A 22406-nucleotide genomic window follows, 5' to 3' on the forward strand; every position below is an offset into this window, starting at 1 on the left:
TGGTTTGATATTATCACGGCATGGAGAGAACTTCTCCCACTTTGGGCTGCTTTCCACGAGCAATGTTCTGTCTGTCATGGACACCTGACTTTTGTCAAACAGTGCCAGTCACACAGCTGACACCTTTTCTTTGCTGTACACCACTCTTGTTTTCTGATGTGTTCACCACTGTGTGGTATGGAAAAGTTATGTTAAAGTTCTACAAAATTTGTAAACTTGCATTACCAAAGTGCAGATCACAAGTTTCATCATGGAGGAGGCTACTGTGTTCTTTTGAAGAAATCTGCAAAAATAAGATTCCTCTCATCCTATTGTTCAACGACTGTTAAACAGGCACAAACTGGGACCACTCCACGTGACTGGTCTCCAAGCAGAAATTGGTGACACATTTCAGTATGTTTACTTACATATGAGTGATACAATTCAACATTTTTTGTAGACTCAGTTCCTTCTTGGAATATATTAAAAACAGTTTATTGTCCCATGCACAACAAATTTGAGAAGTCCCCATCCTGTTGCACTCTCATAATGAACTCCTTCACAACATAATAAATCAACTTATGGATGCTATTCAAAAACAACTTAGTAACCTAGCTGCAACTTTAACAATATCCCATGCGCTACAGACCATGTTTTACAACCTTAACTCTGTTCACACCAAGTGTGTATATTAATGTTGGGCCATAGAGACTGGCCTACAAAACTCAGTTCACTTTTAATTCCTCCCTTGCTTCATACTCTTACAAATATCTCAACACATCTAAACCCTCCTCTTCAAATAGTATATACCCTCACTTCTAGTTTTATACCATTGTATTACAGCTGTATTACATAACATTGATTCATGATTACCAAATTGATGGAGCAATTCAAACTACATTTGTACTGATTTAAATTTATACCGCAACACTTCTCTTTGTGAAATTTCTCTGTTATTAGCAGAAGCTAAACAACTGCCATGCCCCTGGGTGACAGTCAAATTAATGCAAATTATGCTCTATGGCATAAGAATTAGCTATATATAGGCTGTCTTATACCCCATTCTGGTTTCACTTGTGTGTTCCAACCTGGAATTTCACAGTATACACTTATTTATTTATTTAATCATGTCCAAGCCATAGACAACCCACATATTACATATACACACAAATACAAATACAATACACATATGTAGAAATAAAACAAACCCAAAATGGGGAGTCACATTACAATATAAAGACAAACATAGTATATATATCATATCACGTCCCGCCAAAATTCAGCGCATTTAACTGCCACTGCCGTAACGTTTGCCAGATCTTCTTTCCTGCACACTTCCCCCATGTTGCTGCATTCCAGGAGGTGGTCCATTGTTTGGATCTGTCCGCACTGGCACGTGTCCATCCCATCTCGGTATCCCCATTTACACATGTTTACGTTGCATCTGCCCAATCCAGTTTGTAGGCGGTTGAGGGTTCTCCATAATGGCCATTTTAGTTCATTTCCAGAGGCCAATTGTTCATTGGGTGAGATTAGAGGTGCCTGGTCTCCCGTAGGCAGTGTTGCTTGCCATTTTGACAATCTGGCCTTATGTTTTGAGGTTTCGAGCGGTTGAACTGAGGTGAGGAAACTCCGTCTTGATTTTAGACATGTGTGTGGAGGGTTTGGTCCGAAGAGAGGATGGTGCTGGTCACACAGCTGTTTGAGGTGCTCTGCTTTGCTTGCTATAGCTCATCTGATGCTGGGTGGATCTATGCCACTAAGCAAATAAAGTTGGCTAACCAGGGTGGGTCTTAGGCATCCCGTGATTATGCGACAGGCATTGTTCAGCAGAGGATCCACTCGTTTCGCATGCGCTGATTTTTCCCAAGCTGGGGCAGTGTATTCAGCAACCAGATAGCAGAGTGCAAGTGCCGACGTATGTAAAGTATGTGGGTCGGCACCCCATTTTGTGGAGGTGAGCTTACTCAGGAGGTTGTTTCTTGTTGATAGTTTACCCCTGACCTTGTCTACATGATGTCTGTAAGTAAGTGTGTGATCAAGGGTGACGCCTAAATAACAAGGAGTGCTGCTGAACGCGATCTGTTGGTTGTTCCACGTGATGTTTAGGGTATGTTTGGCATCTCGGTTTCGAAGATGGAATAGGCAGGATACTGTTTTTGCTGCGTTCGGGCTTAGGCAGTTTGCTTCGTAGTATGGCATTAGACCGTTGAGGGCATTCGTAAGGCTAATTTCTATGTCGTTAAAGTTCCGACCCTGCACATCTATTGCAAGAGTGTCCACGTAAGCAAAGCTCCTAGTCCCTGGTGCAATTGGTTGATCATTCACATATATGTTGAAAAGAGTATACACTAAGTGAGTATAACTGAATAATAGCAAAAAAATGGTTCAAATGGCTCTGAGCACTATGGGACTTAACTTCTGAGGTCATCAGTCCCCTAGAACTTAGAACTACTTAAACCTAACTAACCTAGGGACATCACACACATCCATGCCCGAGGCAGGATTCGAACCTGCAACGGTAGCGGTCGCGCGGTTCCAGACTGTAGCGCCTAGAACCGCTCGGCCACCCCGGCCGGCTGAATAATAGCAGACTTCTATTTCAAAGCATCCCATTGTAATATCCTAGGACTTGGATTTCAGTTTACCACACACTGGAAGGAAACTCTGAAACCCACTATCAAACTCTTCTTGTTATTCATTCCAGAATTTAAGTTATATCTCAGTACACATTCTGTCTCACAAGTTGTTCCAGATACTAACAAGCCCTCGGAGTACTTGATGGTACAGAAGCAGCAACAAATCAAACTAGATCAAGCTGCTGCCCATATTGCAGCATTCTACCAAAATGATATTTTACTTCTACCAATATGATATTTTACTTAACGTAACTGTTCTCAAAGTGACTTACACTCTACTTACTGTTCTGATACTGAGCATGATGGTATACTACCGTTTCACATACGAGTTATGTAGTAGACTGTGTACAGCCACTCTAGCTGATCATGTGCTTTGACTTATTACCAGTGGATTGTACTGAGATGAAGTGCAAACGTTAATGACAACTTTTATTTTTCTACTGTCATGAACTGTAATTTTGTAAACCCAGCTAGGGTTTTTTTTTTTTTATTAAAACTAGTATTTTCTATTTGTCTTATGAACTGCTCACTTCCATGACTGATTCAAACAATAGTCTTTTATCATTGTGATTATTTGTTCATTTGATGTTTTATTGTCACCAGATATTTCTACAACCTGTTTATTATTCACTTTAAGTCTGATTTGACTACCTTGTTATTGTGATAATATATTATTGGATTGAGGGGATCAACCTTCAGATGTTCATTCTAAAGGTTGTTATTTGCTTGTATGTCACATTTATGCAATGAGAAGTATCATGTTTCTCAGTTGAGTGGTTTTATAGTTTTGTTGGTTACATCTATTTAATTTCATAAGTCATTCTGGTTGATGCTCAGAAGGACTTATGAAGTAGCTGACTCATTGCCTTCCGCACATTAATACATTTTCAGTTTTGCAGCTTTTCTTTGGTCAGTTAAATAGTTATAAAATTGCTTAGAGGATGTAATTGGTGATGCTGATGAAATCAGAATAAATTTTATTTACAGTGCTTCAGTTCTTCCTGATTACATTTAAAATAACTGTTCTGTTTCAGAATTCTGTTACATGACTTTGACCTGCCTTCTCATCAGGTTGGAAACAAATTAGTGCCACCCTGGTGGTTATCCTGTTCCCATAAGGATGCTGGCCAATGTGTACCCATGTCATTTTAACAAAACTGACCACAGTCTGATGAGGACACATCTCAACATGACACAGCACCTATTCTATTGATTATGGAGAATCATACCAATTCCATTGTCATTAACCTGTTCTATTACTAATCATGGCTGGTCTCTTACCTACTCTAATAACTCTAGAAATCAGTCACTCCCACCTTTTATTAATTTTAAAACTGACCTGTAAACATGTATTTACTGTATTATTTTTACATTATGCTCTAATGGATGTAATATGAGTATTTCAGTTACATGTACTCATTGAAATTGTCTCTGAAACCCACTTCAGCTATCTTCATAATGCTGATGCCATCACAGTCCTGTTCCATCAACTGTAGTCACTGCACAGAGAGTAACAATTTTATTCAAGATTTGGACTGTTAAATTAAACCATGGTGAATTGTTTCAGAGACATGGGAGGAGATGTACGAGCTACCACAGTCCCAAAACATGAGAACTTTTTATTATTTAAATTTTAAAAGGAAGCTGCCTTTTTGTTCATCACCTTTTTGTGTGTGACAACAATCAACCAGATCACAAAGGAATAGATTGAAATGTCATTAGAAAACCTGCACTGGCATTCAAATCACGCTGCAGGATCACCTGATTTGTGAGACTGAGGACCCTCAGAGCCCCAGCCAAAAAACTTCTTTCTCTTCTGTTTCGAGCCACCACTGCTGTGCTCTGGTTTGGAACCAAGTGGAGGGCTTAAACCAGAGACTTAGGCATTCCTGCAAAGATTTTGGATACAGATTTTCAGATCTTAATTATCAAGTGAAGATTTGTAGGGTCCATCTGAACAAGTTAGCCAGTCACTGAAGACAAGAAGTAGTTATCGTGTAGGAGAATACATTTGTATACACCTGTGGAACTTGTAGGTTTTTTCCTCAAGACAAGTGGATTGCAGAAGGAAACATTTGCTATTGCTAAGTGGAAGGAGAAAATGTAAGTAGGCAGACAGTAAATTAGGAGTAAGGTAACAACTCGCCAGACACCAGATGATAGAGGTAACGAGTCATAAAACAGGCACACAAAAAGACTGAAAATTTCATTACCTTTCAGATGAATCCTTCCACACACACACACACACACACACACACACACACACACACACACACACACACACACACACACACACACTAATACAACAATAACAGAAACAGTTTGATGATTGCAATGGTATGGACAATATAACAATTTAAGTACTGGAGCACTGCTATAAATTTCTTCTTAAAGTTCTCTGTCACATATTTCATGGGTTTCTAAACCAAGGAACCATCCCTAATAGAGCCAATTATGCAGTTGTCAAACCACTTTTCAAAACAGGTGTTAAAGCTGAGGTTTCCATATATCAGCCAATATCATCTCAATAAACACAATATCCTAGATAAAATCAATTTGGATTCCAAAATGGTATTTCAACTGAAAAGACCATTTTTCTCATTTGTTAACCAACTTCTCAAATCCATAGACAATAAAATGTCACCAGTTGAAGTCTTTTGTGATCTGTCTAAAGCACTTGACTGTGTAGATCACAAAATTCTACTTAGAATGGCTGAGAACTGTGCTGCAATAACTTGGGGTCCCATGCTAGCCACACATGTACGTGAGGCCCCTGAGGGGTTTTTCTATTAAGCTGCATGCTGTTGCATGCATATTACCACTGGCCCTCCAAGTGTGTGACTTCAAGATTGATGTGAAAACAGTGTGGTAACAGATGCACAGTCTTAGTTATCGGAGGGATTACAAGATGTGCTGGACTGCAATGACCAGTCTTGGGACTTTAGAGTTTTATTAATGAAAGATGTGTGACTTAGAAAGTATTATCTTGATATATTCAAGAATCTGGAAAAACTACAGGATGCAATTCTGATGTGTAATACAGTTAAACAGCTACAGACAACCAATCCTTCAGAAAAGCTTACAGAGCTTTATGTGGTTTGCACTGATGTATTATTTTACTACTGTGATCCTGAATCTGATCACTAGTGCATGTGCACTCCATCTGAGTCAAAGCAAAATGATATGATATAGATATGCATGGGGACACTACAGTGTTATAAACTATGCAAATAACTCATTGCACTGGATGCACCTGACTGCAAATTGTTGCTCATGTCGGCACCAATGACTCCTGCCGTCTGGGTTCAGAGGTCATCCTCAGATCATATAGATGGTTGGCAGAGTTGGTGAAGGCAGGAAGCCTCACTCGTGGGCTGGAATCTGAGCTATTTGTAGTATCATTCTCAGAACCGATTGCGGTCCTCTGGTTTGGAGCCCGAGTGGAAGGCTTATCCAGAGGCTCAGACAATTCTGCAGAGATCTGGGGTGCAAATTTCTCGACCTATTGGGTGGAGAAATTTAGCGTTCCCCTGAATAGGTCAGGCATGCACTACACACAGGAAGCGGCTACAAGGGTAGTGGAGTACGTGTGGAGTGCACATGTGGGTTTTTTAGGTTAGAGAATTCCCTCCCTAGGCTCGACAAGACGCCTACTGAGACATGACAAGGTACCAGTAGGCAAAACGCAACAGGGAATAACAATATTAATGTGGTAATAGTAAACCGCAGGAGCATCTATAGAAAGGTCCCAGAACTGCTCTCATTAATAAATGGTCACAATGCCCACATAGTACTAGGGACAGAAAGTTGGCTGAAACCAAATGTAAACAGTAATGAAATTCTAAACTCAGATTGGAATGTATACCACAGAGACAGGCTGGACAGTGAAGGGGGAGGCGTGTTTATAGTGATAAAAAGTGCAATAGTATCGAAGGAAATTGATGGAGATCTGAAATGTGAAATAATTTGGGTGAAGGTCACGGTTAAAGCAGGCTCAAACATGGTAATTGGTTGTCTCTATAGGCCCCCTGGCTTGGTAGCTATTGTGGCAGAGCACCTGAAGGAAAATTTGGAAAATATTTTGAGTAGATTTCCCGACCATGTTATAGTTCTGGGTAGAGATTTTAATTTGCCGGATGTAGACTGGGAGACTCAAATGTTTATAACTGGTGGTAGGGACAAAGAATCCAGTGAAATTTGTTTAAGTGCATTATCTGAAAACTATCTTGAGCAGTTAAACAGAGAAACGACTCGTGGCGGTAACATATTAGACCTTCTGGTGACAAACAGATCCGAACTATTTGAAACAGTTAACACAGAACATGGAATCAGCGATCATAAAGCGGTTACTGCATCGAAGATTTCAGCCATAAATAGAAATATTAAGAAAGGTAGGAAGATTTTTCTATTTAGCAAAAGCGACAAAAAGCAGATTTCAGAGTACTTGATGGCTCAACAGAAAAGTTTTGTCTCAGGTACAGATAGTGTTGAGGATCAGTGGACAAAGTTCAAAACCATCGTAAAATATGCATTAGATGAGTATGTGCCAAACAAGATCGTAAGAGATGGAAAAGAGCCACCGTGGTTCAACAACTGAGTAAGAAAACTGCTATGGAAGCAAAGGGAACTTCACAGTAAACATAAACATAGCCAAAGTCTTGCACATAAACAAAAATTATGTGAAGCAAAATGTAGTGTGAGGAGGGCTATGCAAGAGGCATTCAATGAATTTGAAAGTAAAGTTCTATGTATTGACTTGGGAGAAAATCCTAAGAAATTTTGGTCTTATGTCAAAGCGGTACATGGATCAATACAAAATGTCCAGACACTCTGTGACCAAAATGGTACTGAAACAGAGGATGACAGACTAAAGGCTGAAAGAGGATGACAGACTAAAGGCTGAAATACTAAATGTCTTTTTCCAAAGCTGTTTCACAGAGGAAGACTGCACTGTAGTTCCTTCTCTAGATTGTTGCACAAATGACAAAATGGTAGATATGGAAATAGATGACAGAGGGATAGAAAAACAATTAAAATCTCTCAAAAGAGGAAAGGCCGCTGGACCTGATGCAATACCAGTTCGATTTTACACAGAGTACGTGAAGGAAATTGCCCCCCTTCTTGCAGCGGTGTCTAGAAGAGCGTAGCATTCCAAAGGATTGGAAAAGGGCACAGGTCATCCTCATTTTCAAGAAGGGACATTGAACAGATGTGCAGAACTGTAGACCTATATCTCTAACATCGATTAGTTGTAGAATTTTGGAACACTTATTACGTTCGAGTATAATGACTTTTCTGGAGACTAAAAATCTACTCTGTAGGAATCAGGATGGGTTTCGAAAAAGATGATTGTGTGAAACCCAGCCCAGCTCGCACTATTCATCCACAAGACTCAGAGGGCCATAGACACAGGTTCCCAGATAGATGCCGTGTTTCTTGACTTCCTCAAGGCATTCGATATAATTCCCCACAGTCATTTAATGAACAAAGTAAGAGCATATGGACTATCAGACCAATTGTGTGATTGGATTGAAGAGTTCCTAGATAACAGAATGCAGCATGTCATTCTCAATGGAGAGAAGTCTTCTGAAGTAAGTGTGATTTTAGGTGTGCCACAGGCGAGTGTCGTAGGACCGTTGCTATTCACAATATACATAAGTGACCTTGTGGATAACATCAGAAGTTCACTGAGGCTTTTTGCGGATGATGCTGTAGTATATCAAGAGGTTGTAACAGTGGAAAATTGTACTGAATTGCAGGAGGATCTGCAATGAATTGACGCATGGTGCAGGGAATGGCAATTGAATCTCAATGTAGACAAGTGTAATGTGCTGCAAATACATAGAAAGAAAGATCCTTTATCATTTAGCTACAATATAGCAGGTCAGCAACTGGATGCAGTTAATTCCATAAATTGTCTGGGAGTATGCATTAGGAGTGATTTAAAATGGAATGATCATAAAAAGTTGATCGTCGGTAAAGCAGATGCAATCCGAAAACAAAGGTAGTAGGTTACAGTACACTTGTTCGCCCACTGCTTGAATATTGCTTACCAGTGTGGGATTCGTACCAGATAAGGTTGATAGAAGAGATAGAGAAGATCCAACAGAGAGCAGCACACTTCATTACAGGATCATTTAGTAATTGCGAAAGCGTTATGGAGATGATAGATTAACTCCAGTGGAAGACTCTGCAGGAGAGACGCTCAGTAGCTTGGTACGGGCTTTTGTTGAAGTTTCAAGAACATACCTTCACCAAGGAGTCAAGCAGTATATTGCTCCCTCCTACGTATATCTTGCGGAGAGACCATGAGGATAAAATCAGAGAGATTAGAGCCCACACAGAGACATACCAACAATCTTTCTTTCCACGAACAATACGAGACTGGAATAGAAGGGAGAACCGATAGAGGTACTTAAAGTACCCTCCGCCACACACCGTCAGGTGGCTTGTGGATTATAGATGTAGATGTAGATGTAGATTCTGCTATTTTCCAAATACGAGGAGAAGGTGCAGCAGATCTTAAGCACATGCTTAATCTGTCAAAATGCTAAACCAACAAATGAGTGTTTTAAGTGTGAGTTAGCATGCCATCGTACCTAATAAACCTTTGAAGATTTTAGCAGTCCATGTCTGTGGTCCACTCCCATGACTGAATGCAGGAGAAAAATATATAATAGTTCTGTATGACATTTTCTGTAAGCACATAAAACTTTATGCAATTAAAACAGCTATAAGCTTTCCTATATCATGCATGTAGGTGTAGATCAAGTTTACTGCAAAGTGAATCTGTACAGCTGAATATTTTACCAGCTGACTGGGAAATTAGGTGTGTAGGCACTAGACATTAATTGTTTTACACTAACATGTGTTCACTGTACAAACTGTATATATAGGTAGAAGGAAGTGTATTTTATATGTGTAAATTACTTCTTTTTACAAAGTGGAAGCAATCCAAAATGATTTGTAATTATTTACAACTACAAAAGTTAGTTATATTTTATACTTATTTAGTGGATGTTCTTCCAGTATGTATTGATAAATTTTAGAAAGTAAAGAACATTTTTCATCATGGAAGATAGGCCAAAGTCAAAACACAGTTGTCTGTAAATAGGTAGAATAATAATTAAATAAAAACCATTACTATGTACTAGTGGATGGAGAGTTAATATGTAGACTAAGTGAAGTTTTCAAAATTTCAGTACTTTGGTGAAATCATTTTTTTTTAACATCTCAGAAAAACAGACAACCAAGGCTGGTATTTTTAAACTGGAAATAGCATATAGGACTATCACTGGAGTGTATAATACAAGACATGGTAGCAGAAATGCCAAAATCAATCACTGCAGCACAGTTATTGAGCTACTAGTACAGTGGGCTGTAGTAGAATACTGGAGCTCAGAGAATGCCAGTTTCTCATAAAGGTATTACAGCTTAGGAGGAATCATGAAAGTGAGTGGAAGTTTAAGAGCAATATGGAGGTGTACCAATGCAGTGAAGCCCCGAGGGATGTCATACAAAACAACAGTTGAGCTTCTATGCCCATATGAAATGCATACACTCAAGAAGATTAATAGAGGAGATACTGACGTATTATGAGAAGCTCTGTGCATATACCAGGTATATTTACAAAATCAGGGAAGACCGCAGTCATTCGGGCAATACACAGGTCACTCATTATACAGGATAGCATCACACACAGAAGTAAGGCAGGACACTGCTGGCTCTTGATATACCAATGAAGTTAACAAAATCTTTGATAAGAATGTTAGTGAGAACTAGAATCCATGTCTCAGAATCCAAATCTCATTCATTTAACTGTTGCTGTTACAGAAATTAATTTTCATTCCATAAATTGACACTTACAATGATAACTCTTAGAAATTATTGTACCTTTACATCACCAACACAGGATGCGATGTGTAAAGGAGTTTTCCCTTTGTTGTCCTTGACAGTGGGATTTGCTCCCTCTGCCAGCAACATCTCTACTTCATGCTGTACAGATTTCCAATTTAAACCTTGCTCCACAAGCATTGCAAGAGCTGTCTGTCCTTCTGCATTTCTCTCGTCTACAGATGCCAGCTTCATTGATAGGATATGCTCTATAATCCTCAGCCTATTGTTACTACTTTTTGTGCCGAAGTGTAGAACAGTGTTTCCATGGTTGTCACAGCCCCATACTAAGGGCCAAATTTCCATGAGATAATCAATGGCTGTGGTGTTCCCAAACTGAGATGCCCTATGTATGATTTTCTGGCCATTTATATCACTTGCAGTTATGTTAGCTCCAGCATCAATCAGTGTTTGTGCAGTCTGAAACAAATAGAAGTTTTTTACATTAACATCCCTGCTTTATGTAAGTGTAGGCTTCCATTGTCACTGTCAATAAATTTCTTCTGGGCTGTTGATCACAATGCCAATATCTAAAACTGTCCAATGTTTTGGTCACTATTGCAAGTGGCCAAAACTTCAGACAATTTTATATACTGACCATGTGGTCAACAGCCCAGAAGAATTTTACTGACCATCCCTGCTTTAATTAAGTTTTCAAAACACACATATAGGATATATGATTAAGCTCATGACAGCACCAAAAACCATAGCCAGTTTTGGAAGCATTCTTCTCTCACATTTTGCTGGACAGGCCCAATAACATTAAAGAAACACCACAGTTTGTAGGATTACTGACCTGCCAATTAGGGTCTTTGGTAGATTCCTTCTTCACTCATTGATTAATAAAGACTTGCTTGTAATCCAAATTAAGTGCACATAACATTGTCAGGTTAGATTTTCACACCTACATATGTCTATTAAATTTATCAATCATGATTGACCATCAGCTGTAGATTAGTGTTCCTATGTTTCATTTAACATGTCAGAAAACTTCCATAGAAATAGAAATAACTGAAAGTTACATAGCTTTAAATCACTAGAAAATATGCTGATTGACACAGAACTTTACATACTGGGTGTTGACCACAGACTGCCTTTAAACAATGGATTATACATAATACTGACTGATACGGAGCTTCAGCTGATGAATATTGGGCACCAAATGACTGACAAATAACATGTTGACCACTGAACAAAGACTGTAAATACTGTTAAGCACCATTTTATTTATAATTTAATTGTTTTATTAACCAATGATGTTCCATGTAGGCTTTCACGGCCGGCGTCTTTATCAGTAAACTCTTCCGGGCTAAGTTGCCGTGGTCGATCTGTAGAACTTCTTCTCCCTGACGTTTCGTTCTCAACTGCGGAGAACATCTTCCGAGGTGAGTCGACGACTCACCTCGGAAGATGTTCTCCGCAGTTGAGAACGAAACGTCAGGGAGAAGAAGTTCTACAGATCGACCACGGCAACTTAGCCCGGAAGAGTTTACTGATAAACCAATGATGTATTCAGGAGAATGTATTATTGTGCTATGTGTCAAGAATCGTAACTGTTTTCATACATATGCAATGAATTATTCGATGTAGAATAAAGTATTATTATTATTATTATTATTACTTACTTACTTATACTATTAGAAAGTTTAATAAATGTGAAATCACTACCACTCTTCAAAACAAAACTAAGATAGTACTTGAAACAACATTTTTGTACAGTGTTTGAGACTAGTCAGCAATCTGAAAGAAACTGTAGTACCAGGCGGCAGATGTACTGCATATACTGTGTCAGTGAAAAGTACAAATGCCACTTTTTTTATTGGATCAACAATCAAGCATTGCGCATAAAGTGAAATTGGTTACTCCTATCTTGTAATTTAAATTAGTAATAAAGGTTTCTGTTAGTTATTTATCCATACGTGTATATGTGTGTGTCTACTGTACAATAATATAAATGTTATAATTGTAATTTACCCTGTAACTGTAAACTGTAAATATACATTGATATAAATACTGCTCCAAACAGCAGTCAAAGGTTGAATGAATAAATAAATGACTGAATTGGTACAAATGATAGCTCTGTTTTATGACACAGATGTATTGGCAACCACTTGGATCTATAAAAGCCTGCCAGGAATTTTCTGGAAACTCCAATTTTCTAACTGAATATCTCATAAACTAATGCACTATTCTGGGAAAACTATACATTTTTCCAAACAGACAGATTTGGATCGCAAGACAGTGACACTGAAATTTTGAAAACATCACTCTCTACAAGAGGCAGCCATAGGAAAATGACACAATGGAAAAAAGTAAATAAACAGTTTATTATTTCAAAAGTAAGCACCATAACTGCTAATACATTTGTCCCACTGTGAGACGAGATGTTCAGTACCTTCATGGAAAAATGTTTACAGTTGCCTACAGAACCAGGATTGAACCTAGGCAGGATTGTATGGAGGATGTTTAAGGGCTTCCCAGTGAAACGAAAATGTGCACACCTGGGTACAATCATGGTTCCATGGGCAGCTGCAAACATTTTTTTCATGAAGGCATCAAATGTGTTGTCTCACAGTGGGATAAATGCATCAACAGTTATGGTGATTACTCTTGAAATAATAAACAGATTACTTAAACAATGGAAAATACATGATGGAATGTAACAGTATAATGAAAAGGATAGTTGTTACTCACCATATAGTAGAGATCCTGAGTCACATAAAGGCACAACAAAGAGACTGTCACACAATTAGCTTTCGGCCAACAATGCCTTCGTCAAAATTAAACAACATACACACACATACACACTCATGCAAACACAGCTCATACACACATTTGTGGGGTCCTGAACTAATTCCTCAAAATAATTTAAGAATTCAGCACAACTTCAGATGGTGTTTTGTATCTACGACCAACTTTAGACATGAATTTTTGCTAACATACAGAGATTAAATTGAAATCACAATCAACTATAAGTATGTGAGTGGGTTAACTATTTGAAATGAGACAAGTTTTCATTGTACCTTTCAGTAATAAATATCATCTGAGTCATTGAGTTAGTAAAAGTAACCAGTTATTCATTTATTCTGGTTGTCATTCATTTATTCTGGTTGTCAAGTATAACTTCTACACATATTAACTTGTTGCTTCAATTTCAATATAAGAAAAACTACTGCTAACAGCAACAAGTGCTCCACCAACAATTGCATTAACATGCCTTTTATGAATATTGTAAGGTCCCTTGTAAAAATTCTGACTGAACTTATCTTTAGCTTTAGCCAGCGTTCAGTACCTACAGTGATTTGAGCTTAAGTGCTTTCTATTAGCTCTCAGAGCTCTGGTTCTTCCCCTATGAAGATATGACAATTTAACACTAAGATACCAATGGTTCCTGGGTCTACCCCATCCTGTGTTTGACTGGCACCCTTTGAAATTAAAGCTCTTTCTGTAATGTCCCAGAGACCCCATAACCTAAAAAACTATCCAGCTACTCCACATAGCACCCCTATATCCTTGTAGCCCCCTCCTGTGTGTGATGGACCCTGATCTATCAAGTAAAACCCGATACCCCACCACACTGTGGTGCAAGTCAAGCAATCTGCAGCCTACACAGTCGTCGAACCATCTGAGCCTCCGACTCAGGCCCTCCGCTTGGCTCTGTACTAAAGGTCCACAACTGATCCTGTTGATACTGCTAGGACAGTGAGCTCAGCCTTCATCTCACAAGCAAGAGTGGTATTCTTTACCACTTCAGATGGGTGCCAGAAACCGGAGAGAATCTCTTCGAATCCAAAGTGACACATGCATGCCGAAGGGCTCCCTCTGAAACAGGGCAAGTGACTGCACTTGGCTCAGGATCTTAGTTCCTGAAGCGTATTTATTATTTTGACGTCATATTACTCTAAGTAAATAGTTTGATAATCTTTTTCAACACTGCACCCAGATTGTGACTTTTTGCAGAATACTCTGGAACAAATAATATATTGTCAAAGTTACAGTTTGTATTTCTGAAGAGTTACAATATTTAGAAGACTGTCTACACATAAATCAAGAATGTACTTAATTCACTAGACAATAAATTAAAGGTTCCTGGTACATTTTGTGATCTATCAAAGGCATTTGATTGTGTAAATCACAATATCCTTTAAAGTAAATTATAATATTATGGTGTAATGGGAAATGCTACAAAACTATTCAAATCCTATATCACTGACAAGAAACTATAGGAAAGGGTCATGAAGTAAGCCATCAAGCATCATTCAACTGGGAACCAATTGTATGTGATGTTGCATGCAACCGGTGGTGGAGTGTTCGTCGCTGTTAGTAGTAGTTTATCCTGTAGTGAAGTAGAAGTGGATAGTTCCTGTGAATTATTATGGGTGGAGGCTACACTCAACAACCGAGCTAGGTTAATAATTGCCTCCTTTTACCGACCTCCCAACTCAGCAGCATTAGTGGCAGAACAACTGAGAGAAAATTTGGAATACATTTCACATAAATTTTCTCAGCATGTTATAGTCTTAGGTGGAGATTTCAATTTACCAGATATAGACTGGGACACTCAGATGTTTAGGACGGGTGGTAGGGACAGAGCATCGAGTGATATTATACTAAGTGCACTATCCGAAAATTACCTCGAGCAATTAAACAGAGAACCGACTCGTGGAGATAACATCTTGGACCTACTGATAACAAACAGACCCGAACTTTTCGACTCTTTAAGTGCAGAACAGGGAATCAGTGATCATAAGGCCGTTGCAGCATCCCTGAATATGGAAGTTAATAGGAATATAAAAAAAGGGAGGAAGGTTTATCTGTTTAGCAAGAGTAATAGAAGGCAGATTTCAGACTACCTAACAGATCAAAATGAAAATTTCTGTTCCGACACTGACAATGTTGAGTGTTTATGGAAAAAGTTCAAGGCAATTGTAAAATGCGTTTTACACAGGTACGTGCCGAGTAAAACTGTGAGGGACGGGAAAAACCCACCGTGGTACAACAACAAAGTTAGGAAACTACTGCGAAAGCAAAGAGAGCTTCACTCCAAGTTTAAACGCTGCCAAAACCTCTCATACAAACAGAAGCTAAACGATGTCAAAGTTAGCGTAAGGAGGGCTATGCGTGAAGCGTTCAGTGAATTCGAAAGTAAAATTCTATGTACCAACTTGACAGAAAATCCTAGGAAGTTCTGGTCTTACGTTAAATCAGTAAGCGGCTCGAAACAGCACATCCAGACACTCCGGGATGATGATGGCATTGAAACAGAGGATGACACGCGTAAAGCTGAAATACTAAACACCTTTTTCCAAAGCTGTTTCACAGAGGAAGACCGCACTGCAATTCCTTCTCTAAATCCTCGTACAAACGAAAAAATGGCTGTCATCGAAATAAGTGTCCAAGGAATAGAAAAGCAACTGGAATCACTCAATAGAGGTAAGTCCACTGGACCTGACGAGATACCAATTCGATTCTACACAGAGTACGCGAAAGAACTTGCCCCCCTTCTAACAGCCGTGTACCACAAGTCTCTAGAGGAACGGAGGGTTACAAATGATTGGAAAAGAGCACAGGTAGTCCCAGTCTTCAAGAAGGGTCGTCGAGCAGATGCGCAAAACTATAGACCTATATCTCTGACGTCGATCTGTTGTAGAATTTTAGAACATGTTTTTTGCTCGAGTATCATGTCGTTTTTGGAAACCCAGAATCTACTATGTAGGAATCAACATGGATTCCGGAAACAGTGATCATGTGAGACCCAACTCGCTTTATTTGTTCATGAGACCCAGAAAATATTAGATACAGGCTCCCAGGTAGATGCTATTTTTCTTGACTTCCGGAAGGCGTTTGATACAGTTCTGCACTGTCGCCTGATAAACAAAGTAAGAGCCTACGGAATATCAGACCAGCTGTGTGGCTGGATTGAAGAGTTTTTAGCAAACAGAACACAGCATGTTGTTATCAATGGAGAGACATCTACAGACGTTAAAGTAACCTCTGGCGTGCCACAGGGGAGTGTTATGGGACCATTGCTTTTCACAATACATATAAATGACCTAGTAGATAGTGTCGGAAGTTCCATGCGGCTTTTCGTGTATGATGCTGTAGTATACAGAGAAGTTGCAGCATTCGAAAATTGTAGCGAAATGCTGGAAGATCTGCAGCGGATAGGCACTTGGTGCAGGGAGTGGCAACTGTCCCTTAACATAGACAAATGTAATGTATTGCAAATACATAGAAAGAAGGCTCCTTTATTGTATGATTATATGATAGCGGAACAAACACTGGTAGCAGTTACTTCTGTAAAATAAATGGGAGTATGCGTGCAGAACGATTTGAAGTGGAATGATCATATAAAATTAATTGTTGGTAAGGCGGGTACCAGGTTGAGATTCATTGGGAGAGTGCTTAGAAAATGTAGTCCATCAACAGAGGAGGTGGCTTACAAAACTCTCGTTCGACCTATACTTGAGTATTGCTCATCAATGTGGGATCCATACCAGATCGGTTTGACAGAGGAGATAGAGAAGATCCAAAGAAGAGCGGCGCGTTTCGTCACAGGGTTATTTGGTAACCGTGATAGCGTTACGGAGATGTTTAATAAACTCAAGTGGCAGACTCTGCAAGAGAGGCGCTCTGCATCGCGGTGTAGATTGCCCGCCAGGTTTCGAGAGGGTGCATTTCTGGATGAGGTATCGAATATATTGCTTCTCCCTACTTATACCTCCTGAGGAGATCATGAATGTAAAATTAGAGAGGTTAGAGCGCGCACGGAGGCTTTCAGACAGTCGTTCTTCCCACAAACCATACGTGACTGGAACAGGAAAGGGAGGTAATGACAGTGGCACATAAAATGCCCTCCGCCACACACCTTTGGGTGGCTTGCGGAGTATAGATGTAGATGTAGATCTTCGGGCCCTTTCTTCTCTTGTGTATGTCGATGATCTTGAATCAATAACATTACAACATGCTGAATTTATTTTGTTTTCCGATGATACAAACATTACAATAAACAGCAAATTAAGTACAGTATTAGAAAGATTGATTAATGAGATATTTATGGACACTGATATATTATTCCTAGTCGATCCTGTGTCACTCAACTTTGCGATAAACACACTAAATGCAGTTCAAAACTTTTAAGAGGTTTCCAACCAGTAGTCCTATATGTCTAAAATATGACAACAAACAAAAGAAATTGACAGTGTTAAATTCTTGAGATTATAGCTTGATAATATACTCAACTGGGAGGAGCACACCACAGAGCCACTGAAGCACCTAGACAAAGCTCTATTTGCAATGTGAATGCTGTCAGACATAGGTGATGTAAAATAAAAAAGCTAGCAGCTTTTGCATACTTTCATACCATAACGTCACATGGGATCATTGTTTGGGGTAACTCATGAAACCAAGGTAAAGTTTTGTAAGTCCAAAATCATGTAATAAGAATGATCTGTTGTGTGAACTCAGGAACATCCTGGAGAGGCCTGTTTAGGGAACTAGGGATACTAATCATTGCTTCCCAATATACAAACATTATGACTACCTGCTTAATAGTTTGTTTGTCTATCTTTGGATTTAAATACATCACTGTTTCTGCAAATCAGGAATCCAACAGTTTGTTGGTAGATTTGTGGGAGGTATGTGGCTTTAGATGTCTAAGCATAGGTCATGTAATTCACATAAATAATGGGCCCTGATGATGGCGTCCAGTAGTGACTCAGATGAGTTCCATAGGATTTACATCAGGCAGATTTGGTCACTGAGACGTCAACATGAGCTCAATATAATGCTCCTCAAACCACTGTAGCATAGTTCTAGCTCGAAGTTATTGGCAGTTATAATTATGAAAGAAGACATCACCATTGAGGAAAACATCAAGCATGAAGGGGTGCAGATGGTTCGTAGCTGTCAGTTTGTCTTTGATTACTACCACAGGTCTCATGCAAATCCCCAGAGAATGTCTCCCATAACATAATACTGCTCCCACCAACCTACGTCTGTGGCTCAGTGCACATTTCAAGCTGCCATTCACCTCGATGATGGTGTTTGTGGAGATGACCATTAACCTAGTGCAACAAAATTGTGATTCACTTGAAGGGCTAACACATTTCCATTGATCAATGATTGAATCCTAATGGGCATGTGCCTACTGCAGTTGTAATAGGTGATGTCATTGGGTCAACATGTTCTTCAATGTATGATGAATGGTGCACTCCAAAACACTTGTGCTTGCATCTGCATTGTGTTCTATCAGCAGAGATGCCACAGATCACCATCTGTCCTGCTTTACAGAGTAGACAACGCTCCAAACTTCCATGTTCTGTGAAGAGTCGTGGATGTACAACCGTTTGGTTCCAAGTGATAGTTTCACAGTCCATCTTCCTCCTTCCGTAGATGCTGACAACAACAGCACGTGAACATTTGACCAGCTTCACTGTTTTCGAGATCCTTGTTCAAAACTCTGTGTAATAATAATCTGCTCTTTGTCAAAGTCACTTATCTCATTGGATTTCCCAATTGGCGGTCCATATCTTCACTAGGGCAATCCTCCATCAGTGTGTGCTCCACTTACATACTTTTGTTATCGTGTCTCGTGCTTGCAATGCCATCAGGTGGCATCCAATGACACAGAGGTCATAATGTTTTGGCTCATCAGTGTACTTACTACTGAATGAAATTTTTATTAAAATGTATCCGTTTTCAAATGGCTCAGTTCATCAAATCAGTACTAGAAATAAGAATAATCTTCACAAAGATTGAAAGTCAGTTACTTTGGTACAGAAAGGTATCTGTTACTCAGGAACATCCATTTTCAATACCTTGCCAGCTACCATAAAAAGTTAACTACCAATAAAGAGCAGTTTAAGATGAGCCAAATGGATTTATTGGTGGTCAACTCTTTCTATCCCACTTATCAGTTTCTTAACAGAACTAACTGATGTGTATATGTTATCAATTATATCGAAACAACATTCTAAATTCTGGCCCTAAATTGGGCCTGACCAACTGCCATGTAATTCTCTACCAATGGCATCACTGTATGTGGTATGGAGGGGCATTTGGTCAGCACACAGCTCTCGTGGTCATTGTTGGGTTTCTTGACTTTGAAACCACTACTGATCAGTCAAGCAGCTTCTCAGCTGACCTCACGAGGCTGAGTACACCACATTTCAGTCCTCCACCATGGAAAACTTCCTGGCAGTACCGTGAATTGAACCCAGGTCTTCCACATGGCAGTCAGCAGTGCTCACCATTCAGATGTGGAGGCTGCCAATAATATCAAATAATTTGAGTATTATGTACAATCTGACTTTGGTACAAATTCAGTGCAGTATATAATTATTAGAAATAAGAGATGCAAAATGATTTTTCTATTTTATGCTGCATGACTGCAATAGTCTTAGGATTATAACAAGCACCTCATTGTATAGAAAATTCACTTGTTTTGTGACAAGTTTGTTATTATCTTTTAAATGAATTTATGTTTAAGATTTTTTGACTCCTTCCACAGCCGTGACAACCATTTTCACTTGAGATCTGTGGAAGGTTCATCGGTGTATCTGCTTTTCTTAATAAATATGTACTGTGTATTATTGTTTTCTGATATGTTCTACATCCTGGAGGATCTCCTCAATATGGATTTACTGGAATGAAAATTACAGCTAATTTAATCTAGTCTAGTAATACAAGTACACAACTGACTCAGTACCTGTGTATAGCAACGATTGGCCATCATAAGAAGTGGAGTTGCACCATTCACATCCACAGAACTAACATCGCCTCCAGCATCAATGAGTATTTTTAGGTACTGGAATGAGAGAAATAAATTATGAGACCCTTCAGAAATATCTGTAAAGAACTATTACTCTAAGAAAGGTTACCATGAAACAGCGTAAGCTATATAATATATAACAGCAACAGTACATGATTTAGCAGATGCAGATAAGGACACCCCCCCCCCCTCACCGCCCCCCTCCCATGTGCGAATCTAACAGACTCTTGACAGTAAATAAGCACAAGCGTACTTTTATTTGTGTTTTGCAGTTATAGTGAAGTGACTATGTCTCCAATTACATTTATTTACCATATAACAGACAATACAGCAATATTAACATACAGCTATGCCTCCCAAGACACACACTGTGTCACCATCTGACTCTGGTTAAAATAATCAATCAGGAATACTTAAATTTTTCAAATTAGCAATCATAAAATAAAGTTGTCTGGATAAAAGTCCTCATTTCACTGCAAAATTTCCGTCTCATGAATCAGTTGTTGCATAGGACATAGTTGGAGACACTGTTGAGGAAAAGAAGGCACACATGAACAAGAGGCACTGTGATGGGCCTGAAAAGTGGAACGCAATGGATATCTCTACTTTACAATGGCTACTTTGAAATATTCAAGTACTTCTGATTGAGGATTTAACTGCAGATAGCTAGGATTGGATAGCTGTGTGTTGTTGTTGTTGTTGTGGTCTTCAGTCCTGAGACTGGTTTGATGCAGCTCTCCATGCTACTCTATCCTTTGCAAGCTTCTTCGTCTCCCAGAACTTACTGCAGCCTACATCCTCCTGAATCTGCTTAGTGTATTCGTCTCTTGGTCTCCGTCTATGATTTTTACCCTCCACACTGCCCTCCAATACTAAACTGGTGATCCCTTGATGCCTCAGAACATGTCCTACCAACCGATCCCTTCTTCTAGTCAAGTTGTGCCACAAACTTCTCTTCTCCCCAATCCTATTCAACACTTCCTCATTAGTTATGTGATCTACCCATCTAATGTTCAGCATTCTTCTGTAGCACCACATTTTGAAAGCTTCTATTCTCTTCTTGTCCAAAATATTTATCGTCCATGTTTAACTTCCATACATGGCTACACTCCATACAAATACTTTCAGAAACGACTTCCTGACACTTAGATCTATATTAGATGTTAACAAATTTCTCTTCTTCAAAAATGCTTTCCTTGTCATTGCCAGTCTACATTTTATATCCTCTCTACTTCGACCATCATCAGTTATTTTGCTCCCCAAATAGCAAAACTCTTTCATACTACTTTAAGTGCCTCATTTCCTAATCTAATTCCCTCAGCATCACCAGACTTAATTCATCTACATACCATTATCCTCGTTTTGCTTTTGTTGATGTTCATCTTATATCCTCCTTTCAAGACACTATCCATTCCGTTCAACTGCTCTTCCAAGTCCTTTGCTGTTTCTGACAGAATTACAATGTCATCGGCGAACCTCAAAGTTTTTATTTCTTCTCCATGGATTTTAATACCTACTCTGAATTTTTCTTTTGTTTCCTTCACTGCTTGCTCAACATAGAGATTGAATAACATCGGGGAGAGGCTACAACCCTGTCTCACTCCCTTCCCAACCATTGCTTCCCTTTCATACCCCTCGACTCTTATAACTGCCATCTGCTTTCTGTTCAAATTGTAAATAGCCTTTCGCTCCCTGTATTTTACCCCTGCCACCTTCAGAATTTGAAAGAGTGTATTCCAGTCAACATTGTCAAAAGCTTTCTCTAAGTCTACAAATGCTAGAAATGTAGGTTTGCCTTTCCTTAATCTAGCTCCTAAGATAAGTCGTAGAGTCAGTATTGCCTCACGTGTTCCGATATTTCTACAGAATCCAAACTAATCTTCCCCGAGGTCGGCTTCTACTAGTTTTTCCATTTGTCTGTAAAGAATTTGCGTTAGTATTTTGTAGCCATGACTTATTAAACTGATAGTTCGGTAATTTTCACATCTGTCAACACCTGCTTTCTTTGGGATTGGAATTATTATATTCTTCACAACAAAGCCTGACAATAGAAAGGCAACAGTTCTGTGACTTGGACTACAATGTGCATGCACAGATAGTATTTTTTGTAGTGTCACCCCTAC

The 22406-nt window shown here is 39.2% G+C and overlaps 1 protein-coding gene across 1 annotated transcript in view; it reads right to left on the reverse strand.

Moving 5' to 3' along the window:
• Positions 1–22406, reverse strand: part of LOC126475425 (serine/threonine-protein phosphatase 6 regulatory ankyrin repeat subunit B-like) — a 355304-nt gene that overhangs the window by 49912 nt on the left and 282986 nt on the right. Inside the window, exons 13-14 of the mRNA XM_050103270.1 lie at positions 20221–20319; positions 10512–10931 (exon numbers count right to left, since the gene is read on the reverse strand). Coding sequence (XP_049959227.1) covers positions 10512–10931; positions 20221–20319 — 519 coding nt within the window. The remainder of the gene's footprint in view (positions 1–10511; positions 10932–20220; positions 20320–22406) is intronic.

The sequence above is a fragment of the Schistocerca serialis genome, chromosome 4 (assembly GCF_023864345.2).
Source record: "Schistocerca serialis cubense isolate TAMUIC-IGC-003099 chromosome 4, iqSchSeri2.2, whole genome shotgun sequence".
Lineage (NCBI taxonomy): Eukaryota > Metazoa > Arthropoda > Insecta > Orthoptera > Acrididae > Schistocerca > Schistocerca serialis.